This window comes from Sceloporus undulatus, chromosome 6, assembly GCF_019175285.1.
Source record: "Sceloporus undulatus isolate JIND9_A2432 ecotype Alabama chromosome 6, SceUnd_v1.1, whole genome shotgun sequence".
NCBI classification, from domain to species: Eukaryota; Metazoa; Chordata; class Lepidosauria; order Squamata; family Phrynosomatidae; genus Sceloporus; species Sceloporus undulatus.
Genome location: NC_056527.1, coordinates 26914580 through 26925848, shown reverse-complemented (window position 1 = coordinate 26925848; position 11269 = coordinate 26914580). Strand labels below are relative to the sequence as shown.

The window sequence follows — 11269 nt, the reverse complement described above, 5'->3', positions numbered from 1 at the left end:
AAGCAGAGAGAAAATCATCTCATTTGAGATGTGGTTCTGGAGGAGAATGCTGATGGTGGACGGCCAAAAAGACAAACAAATGGATCCTACAGATCAAGCCCTAACTCTTCTTGGAAGTCAGGATGACTAAATTGAAGTTGTTGTACTTTGGCCACAACACGACAAGGAAAGACTCATTAGAAAAGGCAATGATGCTAAGATACGTAAAAGGCAATAGAAAGAAAGGAAGACTGCAAGCCAGATGGCTAGACTCAGTCAGGGAGACCATGAGCCTGAGTTTGCAAGACCTGAGCAGAAGGGATAGGAAGTTTTGGAGATGTTTCATTGCAATGAGCCAAAGTCAACTCAAGGGCAGCTAACAACAACAGCATGAAAGGTTAAGAGCCAAGGTAGATGCCCAGCCTCGAAATGTTCCCTTTTTTGGGCTGCAGTTTCCAAATCCCCAGCCAGCATGGACCAGCAGCCATGCACCCAGGCTTTCTGGGAAGTGTATGTTTTCAATCTCCTGCTGTGTTTCAGTGGAGAATGGCTCCACTCAATATGGAATAGAGTTCTCTGCTTTGTTAAAGCAGAAACAACAGGTGGATAAAGTGTGCAAATTTTCTCTCTGCTCATGAATTATCTTTCCACAACTCCTCGCCCTAAAGACGTGTTTGAGAAGACCTTAAGGGTCCAAAACACATTATTGAAATAATCCAGCTTGAGACCGCTTTAACTGCTATGGCTCAATGCTAGGGAATTCTGGGAATTGTAGTTTTTCCAAGAGAGCTCTGATGCCTCAATAAACTACTATTCCCAGGATTCCCTAGCACTGAGCTAGAGCAATTAAAGCAGTCTCAAACTGCAGTGTGCTTTGGACCAAAGAAAGTTCAGCTCATGAGATTTGTATGCTTTTTTCACTTTACAAATACCAGATTTTCTCAACTGCCTCTTCCTCCATGATTGGGACAGCTCTGTTTCAACAGATAAAGCTATCCTTTGACACATCTAACCTGGCCCTTAGTTTCCACTTCTGTCTTGTTCTACTTTAGGTCTTCATTGAATTTTACTGGGGTGCTGTTGATGTCTTTCTGTGCTTCTCCACTGATTTGTAAACTCTACTAAGGAGAAAAAGATGAAAGAGTTACACATTTGGTAACATTGAACACCTACCGTCTGGAAGAACCAGACAAGAATGTGGGAACAAAAAGCGAAAAGGACATCCATACAGAAAGAAAGCAGGACTAGTTGGGTGAAATTATGTGAAGGAAAACAAAGAGGGTATCCACATTGCAGAGGTACCCATTAGTATTTTGAACTCTATCCTACAGAATCCTGGGATTTGTAGTTTGGTGATGAACCACAGCTCTCTGACAGACCAGAATGAATATCTCACCAAATTACGAAACCCAGGATTCTGTAGGATGGAGCCATGATGGTTAAAATTCAGTATTACGCTACACTGTTACAGCACTATTATTCCACTTTTACTGTTAGGGCTGCCTCCTGTGGAATCCTGGGATTTGTAGTTTAGGGAGGGAAATTTAGACTTCTCAGTCAGAGAGAAGCCTCACTAAACTACAAAGCCCAGAATTCCACAGGAGGCAGCCCTAGCAGCTAAAGTGGCATAATAGCGTGGTGCGGTACATCCAAAGCAGTGTCAAACTACTTTAATTCTACAATACACACAAAGTGTATATTGGTATATCTCTGAACAAGAAGTCTCCACACTGCAACACTTGGGTCCAAAACACACTGAAGAAATAATCCAGTTTGAGACTGCCTTGGCTCAATGTGAGGGAATTCTGAGAACTGTAGTTTTGTGAGGCATTTAGCCTTCTCTATCAGAGAGCTCTGGTGCCACAATATAATACAGTTCCCAGGATTCCCTAGCACTGAGCCAGGTCAGTTAAAGCAGCCTTAAACTGGATTATTTCTGCAGTGTGTTTCGACCTGACTTCTATACAGCCACCAATCCTTAGTACTGTATATAAAAAACCAGGGGTCCTTCGTGGAGAGGCACGGTAGGTGTCTAAACCACGCCTGCGGGAAGGAATAATTTCAGCCTATCTCCACATACACAAAGCACCTGGGAATACGGCTTATAGGACAGGTTGAACTCCAAAATACCCTGCAGAAATAATCCACTTTGAGACCCCTTTAACTGCCCTGGCTCGGTGCTAGGGAATCCTGGGAGTTGTAGTTTATCGTGGCACCAGCGCTCTCTCTGATAGAGAAGGCTCAGTGTCTCACAGACACTTCCCAGAATTCCCTAGCATAGAGACAGGGCAGCTAAAGCGGTGTCTAACTGAGGTCCAAAACACACACTGCAGAAATAATCCGGTTTGGGACCGCTTTAACTGCCCTAAATGGCTCAAGGCTAGGCAATTCTGAGGAACTGTAGTTTTGTGATACGTTTAGCCTTCTCTGTCAGAGAGAGAGGAGGAGGGAGGGAGAGAGAGAGAGATCCCTGGTGCCACGATAAAACTACAGCTCCCAGAATTCCCTAGCACTGAGCCAGGGCAAGTTAAAGCAAACTGGGTTATTTCTGCAGTGCGTTTGGAACCTGAGTGTGAAAAGGCGGAAAATTATTATTATTATTATTATTATTATTATTATTATTATTTATTATTTATTAATTCTTATTCTATTCTATCATTATTTCTGCATTGTATTTTGGCCCTAAAAAGTCTCCATTTCCCAGAACTGGGCTCTTGGCTTTTTTAATCAGGCAGTGCGTTGGACACCTATTTGTCCCTTCCCGGCATGCAGTGCGCGAGGCCGGTTCCTGCCAGTGACTGAGGAGAATCGAGAGGGAAAGGAAGAGGAGGCGGAGCTCGAGGGAGAAGGAGGGCTTTGTGGGCGGGGCTTAGTCCTCTCTCGGGGGCCTCCCTCTCCCTCCGTCGCTCCTCTTCGGCGTCTGTTGCTGTTTGTGTCGCTCTGAGGGTCAGGAGGACTAGGGGCGGCCGGAGGAGCGGATCTTCCCCCAAACGCCGCCGGGCTCCCGCCTCGGAAAGATGCCGCTCTTCACCACCAACCCCTTCGACCAGGATGTGGGTGAGTAGAGCGAGGAGGCCTCGGCCCTCATCCCTCTTCCCCCGGCGCTTCCTGTGAGTTTCGTCCCGCTTCCCAGACAATGCGGAAACAACCCGGTTCGAGTCCGCTTTAACTGCCCAGGCTCCATGCTAGGGATCTCTGAGTAGAAGCCTTGTCAGGCCTCTCCTGGGAATATCGTGACTGTATAGAAATGTACTTGCTATGGCTATGGCTATGATATCATGTCTTCCCATCTGGCAGCTGAGTGGGGCTTTTGGAGGGATTTCTTCAGCAATGCTCTCAGATAGGAAGTGTGTATAGTTTTGTTTGTATATAGTATAGTATATATATAGATATGCATATACAGACATATACACATACATATTGTTATTATTGCTTATTGTTTTTATACCCTGCTCTTTAGAAATGCTCTCAGAGTGGCTTATAAATTGGTAATTAGGCAGCTCCCTTCCCTCAGGCTTATAATCCAAAAAGGCATGAGACACAAAGAAATGGAGGAGTGGGGAAGTCAGCAGAAACTGCCTCTTCTGCTGCATCCATGCTGCGGAAATATTCCACTTTGACGTCGGTTTAACTGCCATGCCTCAGTGCTTTGGGATTCAAGGATTGCCTTCAAGGATAAGTACAGCAGGCCATTGATATCCGCTGAGGTTTGGTTCCAGGATAGCCCCCCCTCCCCCATATTAATAGCAAAAACCATGGATGCTCAAGTCCTACTAAATACAAGGACATTGTGAAATGAAGTCCCTTATAGAAAGTGGCTAAATCAAGGCTTGCTTTTTGGAATTTGTGTTATTTTTGAATACTTCCAAGTTGAGGATGCTTGAATCCATGGTTAAGAAATCAATGAATACAAAGGGCCACGGGTATAAGCAGGTTTTCTTAGGAGGAGGAGGAGGAGGAGGCATTTGTTTTTGTACTTCTCTTTCTTTCCCATATGTTACTCAGGGTGGGGCTTATTTTGTATCTCTCACATCTCGGTTTTTAAAACTAAAAGATCAAGAGTCCTACAGATCTTCCCTTCTTCATTTTCAAATGTTTATAAAGGCTTTGTTTTTAATGTTCTCACCTTCTCAAGAATGCTAGAATTGGTAGAGACCCCAAGGGCCATCCACTCCAAGCCCTGCCATACAGGAATACACAGAGCACTCCTGACAGATGGCCATCCAGCCTCTGTTTAAAAACACCCAAAGAAGGAAAGTGCAGCACTCTGAGAGAGAGCATATCCCACACTGTCCAACAGCGCTTCCTAATGCTGAGGTGGAATCCCTTTTCTCCCAGTTTGAACCATTGCTCCATATCTTAGTCTTTGGAACATAGATACTTCCCAACTCAGCCCCTCAATTTTGCCTTCAAGTATAAGCAGGTTTTCTTAAGATAAGCACACACAGTTCTGGTTGTTTATTGCTGGTAATTTGGCTTCTAGTGGTGGAGCAACACCCCTCTGCTTTGATTTTGCAAGAACCTCTTTGGCTGCTGCTGTTGGAAAAGCTGGCACTGGTAGAGGATTCAATGGTCTGGAGGACTGCCAGGCCAAGATCTTCAAGTCTGATGGTGTGTGTGGCCATGCAGGAAGACACAATCAAAGCACTCCCGACAAATGGCCATCCAGCCTGTTTGAAAACATCCAAAGGAAGAGACTTCACCACTTTCTGAGGCAGCATGTTCCACAAGCAGCTCTTACTGTCAGGTTCTTCTTGATGTTTAGGTGGAATCTCTTTTTCTGTTGCTTGAATCCATTGCGCCAACAGATGGCCATCCAGCCTCTGTCTAGAAACCTCCAAAGGAGGAGATTCCTCCACACTCCAAGGCAGTGTGTTCCACAGTCAAACAGCTCTTACTGTCAGGAAGTTCTTCATAATGTTTAGATGTTTGTCTTGTAAGAAAGCAGGATATTTGTGTGTAGCTTCATTCTCCAGCTTCTCTTTGTTTGCCACAACCCTGCAAGGTAAACTTGGTGGAAAGTGACTGGTTCCAGGTTAATTGTATTAATAAATGTATTTTTATTCCCCCCCCCCAAATACTAACTTTAGGAAGGTTGTTGATAAGGAGGTTTGAATATCTGATACTGTATACATTAAATTGAGCCAGCATAGCATAGTAGTTTGAGTTTAACACTAGGACCCTGGAGATCCAGGTTTGATTCCCTGCTCAGATATGGAAACCTGGTTGGTGTGTCAAACTATCTCAGCTCCAGAAAACCCTGTAATAGTAATAGTGTCACCATAAGTTGGAAACGACTTGATGGCACACAATGACTAAACAAAATACATTGAATCATATTGTTATTTCTTGGCAAGTTGACATTGCACCTGAACAGACAGGCCAAATGAAGTGGCTTCAGGCCGCTTTGGAGGTGTGCTGTTTAAACGACACATGCGTCCTAAGAGGCTGGAAGCCACATCTAAGTCAAACTCTGGTCCTAGGTACTCTGGCCTGCATAATTACAATTTTTGTATTTGCAGCTGAAGGTCTTACCTAGTTCTTTCGTAGCTGCTTTATTTGATTTCTTTTTTTTTACATATTTTTAATTGAAAATTGTAAGAGTAAAAGCTACAAATGCTTATGAATATGTGAAGCAAAAAGAGAGAGAGAGAAAATGAGAAGAAAAATAAGTAAAAGAGTACCAGAGAGTGAGTGTGGTGTTTGAGTGTTGTACTAAGACACTGGGAGAAGGTTCCAATCCCTGCTCATCAATAGAAAATCACTGGGTGACCTTGGGTAAGTCACATATTCTCAGCCTCTAGGGAAGGCAATGGAAACCTATTATGAACAAATTCTGCCAAGAAAATCCTGCAATAGATTCACGTTATGTTTACCATGTCAGAAATGACATGAAGATACACAAAAAGAAGTAGTTTTTTACTACTACTACTATTATTTATTTATTTATGGTATTTATACCCCGCCCTTCAGCCCTAAAGGCTATCAGAGCGGCTTACAATTGTTATCTTTATTTACACTATTCCCTGTCCTCAGGCTTACAATCTAAAAGGCACGACATAAAAGGAGAAGGGAATGAATGGTGGTGGAGAATGGGATCAGGTCCAGTGGTTATTCTCTCCCTCTGAGGCCTGGAACAAGGCAGATGGACTGGAGGGAGGGCTCTTCTTCTTCAGGCTAGCCCCGATGGAGCTGGGCCTGCCTGTTCGCTCCCCCACAGGCCAAAGGATGACTAAAACTAAAACTTGTTAGAAAAGATAGTTGTCAAACATGAAATTCCATGACTGGCTGACTTCAATGCTTACATGCAGAGTCATCAGTGATTCATAAAAATGTGGGATGTCTGCCAGAGGGTTGCACCTGTTAATATAGGACAGTCTGAGATGAACTGGAGTACGTTGGCAAAATGCAGCCTTTGTATTAAGTCTTTAGATGGGGAAATCTTAAGGAGAACAACTGTTTTCAGAGAGGAGTGTAAACGGTTTAGAAAATACGAATGACCCAAAGAGAAAGAGAGTACTGTGTAGCAGAATCTACACTCTTTAACTCACTTGTTATTCTCCAATCAGATCAGGTCTGGGATGTGTACAAACTCATTAATTCATTTTTCTCTCACAGGGAAAACGTTATTTGCCAGGGTCAAGGGGACTCCTAGGTTCAAACAACTGGAGTTTCCAAGTGTTTGTTTTTCCCACATTAAAGTGAGCAATGTGAAAAGAGTGAATGGATCTGTACAAGTCTAAGGCCTATTGTTCTCAGAATGGATGGGTGGAATGTCCTAAGAGGCTCCATTGTGGGTGGCTAGGCATTCCTTGCAAGCAGAGGAACAGGTTTTGATGAGGGGTATAGCTAACTTCATAAATAAAAAAGATGGCAGACAAAAATTGGAGAGAACTTGGTTGATTTATATGATATTAGTCTGGTGATATTTGAATTGGAGATAGAAGAAATGTATGACTTGCTATTGATCTCTCACCTATTTTTATAAAAGCTTACAGGTTTTTGACATAGAGGGGGTTTCCTACATGAATTCACGTAACTGTTTATATATGATTTCTGAGTTTGCTTGTTTCCTTGCTTTTTTCAGTTATATCTGCCAGTGCTTCTAGAAATATTCACAAAGTGTTCAAAGGTCAATACAAATCAAGTTATGTAATACCAGTGTTCTTCAAAACCTAAGATTTTTTCTATAGTATATGCACGGAGGGTGTGCTCCATCAAGTTTTCTGGAACTTGAGCCTGAGTAAACATGCCTAGGATCAGGATTTTAAAATTTTAAAACCTATTTTATCCTGTTTTGAGAAGGGTGTTTTGCAACTATATAAGGCTGTGTTCCTATGTACACTTATTGGGGATAAACCCCATAGAAGATCCAGAGAAATACTGTGTCTTTTCAGTGTTGCTATTGCATTATTCATCTAACCGAATAGCATTTTGATGTTGGCATTATAGGAACTGAGGTAGTTTATCTTTTGCTTGCTTCCAAGAGATGATTGCTATCTGCAGTTCCTCTCAGTAGAAAGAAGAAATTGATCAGTGAAAGTCATACTTCCAGTTTTTAAGATTTCAAGGCTGTAGATTGGGGTGGGATCTTCTTGCCACTTTCAAAAAATGTTTACAGACTTTCTTTCAACCCGTTGAAGAATTCCAGTATGTTGTCTGGTAGCATTCGTCTGCACAGATAATTGTAATTTAGGTCTTGAGCATGGCAACCGGTATTTCAATAGTGATGATGATAGTACAAATATTTGACAATGTGAAACCTATGCCAAATTAGTTTTAAAGTTGCATATACTGATGACAGGTCCAATATCTTGACCTCTGTATCCATATAGGCACTTGTCTAGTGTTATAAGATTTCAAATTTGCTTTATGATTGCAAGACTGTTAAATAATTGGAGATTTTCATGCAACACTTCTAGTATTTATTTATTTATATCTACATTGCTGCATTTTATTGCTACATTAGGTCTCAGTAAGCATAAACAGGTATTATTACAAAAAGTCTTGGTGGCATTAAAGAAACAAAATGAATCGTCCCCTAAACTTCAACAATTGAAAAAGAAATGTCATGCCTATCATAGAACTCAATAGGTCTTACTTCCTTTTTTCACAACATAAACACAACAGTTACTATGATACATATACCATTTCTTACTAACTTTTCTACCACTCTTAGGTAGTTTTTTAAAACACATTTATACGTTACTCAAAAGTTTAACTCTTACAATCTCTTAGGTAAGGGCATGTAAAGTTTTAGAAGGGTTTTTCATGATGGTCTCTCAAGTACTGTACAGTAATTACAATGCTTCATGAATTTCTGGAAGTACCATACATCAATGGTAGAATACATTTATTAATTAAAATATTTGTATTCCACTGTCTAGTGTGATGTACAATTAAAACCATACTAACAAACTACTGTAATGATCTTGAGATAAAATAAATAAAATAATTCTAAATACAATAAAAGCATATTAAACAGATCACCAACTTAAAACAGCAGAAAAGCAGAATGAGTCAACACTTTCTGTAAATTTCATTGATTCAGTGGATCAACTCTAGTTGAGACTAGCTGTTAGAATTGGGTTATGCTTTTCATGGAGAAGATTTCAGTTTCGATCCTTGGTGTGTTCACTTGAAATGATCAGGCAGATGGTTATGGGAGAGGCTTCTTTCAGAGATCCTAAAAAGCCACTGCCGGTCAGAGTAGACAGTACATAATCTGTTCCAGATCTTAATAAGAGGGCACTCTAGACTGAAATATATCCTGAAAATTAAAATCTGTCAAGTTTTAACAACTACTAAGACAACTTTCTGTAAGTTTTTTTTTATTTACAGAAGTCGAAATGCAATACAGGTTACTTTGGAAGAAATGTGGTTCTGTTTGCATAACTTGTCGTCAGTTCCGTGAAAAACCAAAGTCATGCAGCATTGTATCCAAGATTGTTTGGAATGTGACCAGCTGACATTACAAATCTGTCATTGAATTTGTTTTAAAAATAGTTCTGCCTATTACAAAGTGACATTAAAATTTCTTGGTTCAGGCAATATTTGGTAGGGATGATTGTCCAGATCTGTTTAAGCAATCATGATCCTAAAATTTATTATTAGCTCATTCATTACTGGCAAGTCCCCCTGTGTTTAATGTGTAATTAGGATTGTATGTTACTCATGTAATAGAGGACTGAGTCATATTTTACAAGGCATACTAGTCTAGGACATGCAGGAATTCTAACTCATTAGTAATATAATTCTACTAGTGATAATTATGCTAGATTCCATAATACAAAAAAAATTGTAGCTCATATGAGGTATCTTTATAGCATTGAAATGGTTTCTTTTCCCCTTTTATAATGTTTTTCTTATACTTCTGTTGGTAGTTCACTTATTTATTTATTTGTTATATTCTGCCCTTCTTCTGATAGAGGGACTCAAGGCAGTTAACAGCAAATTTAAAACAATACAGATTAAAATGAATACAAAAACATCAAAAAAGTATAAATGTAACATTTAAAAACAACCATGAAATGTATTTATAAAACAGTATTCACTGCGTCCTTGGTATCCACTGGGGTTTGGTTCCAGGACCCCTGTGGATACCCAAATCTGTGAATGTCCAAGTCCTATTAAATGCAGTGGCATAGCAAAATGGCGTCCCTTATATAAAATGGCAAAATCAAGGTTTGTTACTGGGGATTTATACTTTTTAAACATATTTTACAGCTGTGGATGCTTGAATCCATGGATAAAAAATCCACAGATATGGAGGACCAACTGTATAAACCTTAAAATCTGAATCACACTACATTTCAAAGCCCAGCCCTCGCCAGTTTGAAAAAGCCTGATGGCACAAAAACATTTTTACCTGCTGCCGAAAGGAGAGCAGGGATGGGGCCATTCTCACCTGAGAGCAGCCACCAAGAAGACCCTTTCTCCTGTCCCCACCAAACAAACCTGAGAAAGCGGTGGAACAGAGAGAAGGGCCTCTCCTGATGATCTAATGGGTTCATAAAAGGAGATAAGGTCCTTCGAATAACCTGGACCCAAGCAGTAAAGAGCTTTATAGGTCAAAGCAACACTTCCAGGAGACATCTCTACTGAAACTTAATAATAGAGAACTGCATGGAGTTTTGGTTAGTTAAGACAATAGTAGTTGGTATAATTTCTGGAGTTGCTTTCCAAATCCTGTTCTACAGTTTTACCACATCTTAATCTGGAATTTTCATTCTATACTGCTAATGATAAAATAGCCACATGTTAGTGAATCAACATTTTATAACAGCTGAGGATGTTAAAGGAAGACACTGGTGTGCATTCCCCCCCCCCCGAACTTTGCCTGTGTTGCACTATACTTTATGCATAGATTTATCTCACCAAGACCTCCCAGTCCCTCTTTTTTCCATTCATTTATCTGTATGTTAGCTGACACATTTTAAAACCTTTTTTAAAAAAGGAAAACATTCTGTTTTCTATAAGAAAATAGTCTGTGGCAGTGTCATGCATCAATATAGTAGGGGCATGGGTATTAGCAAACATGACCCATAGACTATATTTCTCACTCCTGTTTCAATTCAATCAATTAGTTTTAAAACATTTCTTTTTCCAAACAAGAAGATGCTGTTGGAAAAAAAACACCTTTACTGTTCTATACATTGTGGAGGCTCTGACTCAAAATACAGCATTAAAATATTCAAAATTGCTGCATAGTTTGAACAGTGGATGTGAAAAGGCATTGCACCTGCAACTCTGCATGGAGTCTTACAGGCCAAAGCAACAAACTCTGAGCAATAGCTCAAAGCAAAGATCAAGGAAATACACGATAAGAGAAGATTATTATTATTGCTGGCATGGAGGATCTACAGGAGCGGCTGTAGCAGAAATGTGTTGACTTGACGATCCAATGTGCTAATGTCTTGAGTAATGAGACTCTGGTATTGACCGTGTTCACACCCTTAGAACTAAAAGTGTGTGATGTTTTCTTAAGAGTTCATGTAACATTTTGTTTCAGCTGAATTTTGATACAATGCTACAGTAGGCTTCCATGTAAGAAGGCTGTGTCTTAATTAATTTTTTAAAGATGACCATAACAATTTATATTTTGTTCTGTGCAGTGTCCTGACTTTTTACCTCCATGTTAAAGTTTATTCCATGTTTTTTGTGTGTTTCAAGAAAAAGCAACTAGTGAAATGAATACAGCTGAAGACTGGGGGCTGATCTTAGATATTTGTGATAAAGTTGGACAGTCACGAACTGGGTAAGTACATATTTCTTCATTTTGTTTTAGTAA

General features: G+C 40.3%; 1 protein-coding gene across 1 annotated transcript in view; it reads left to right on the top strand.

Moving 5' to 3' along the window:
- The first annotated feature begins 2844 nt into the window (after positions 1-2844).
- STAM (signal transducing adaptor molecule) overlaps positions 2845-11269 on the top strand; it is a 34261-nt gene continuing 25836 nt past the window's right edge. Inside the window, exons 1-2 of the mRNA XM_042474851.1 lie at positions 2845-3036; positions 11152-11236. Coding sequence (XP_042330785.1) covers positions 2997-3036; positions 11152-11236 — 125 coding nt within the window. The 5' untranslated portion in view covers positions 2845-2996. The remainder of the gene's footprint in view (positions 3037-11151; positions 11237-11269) is intronic.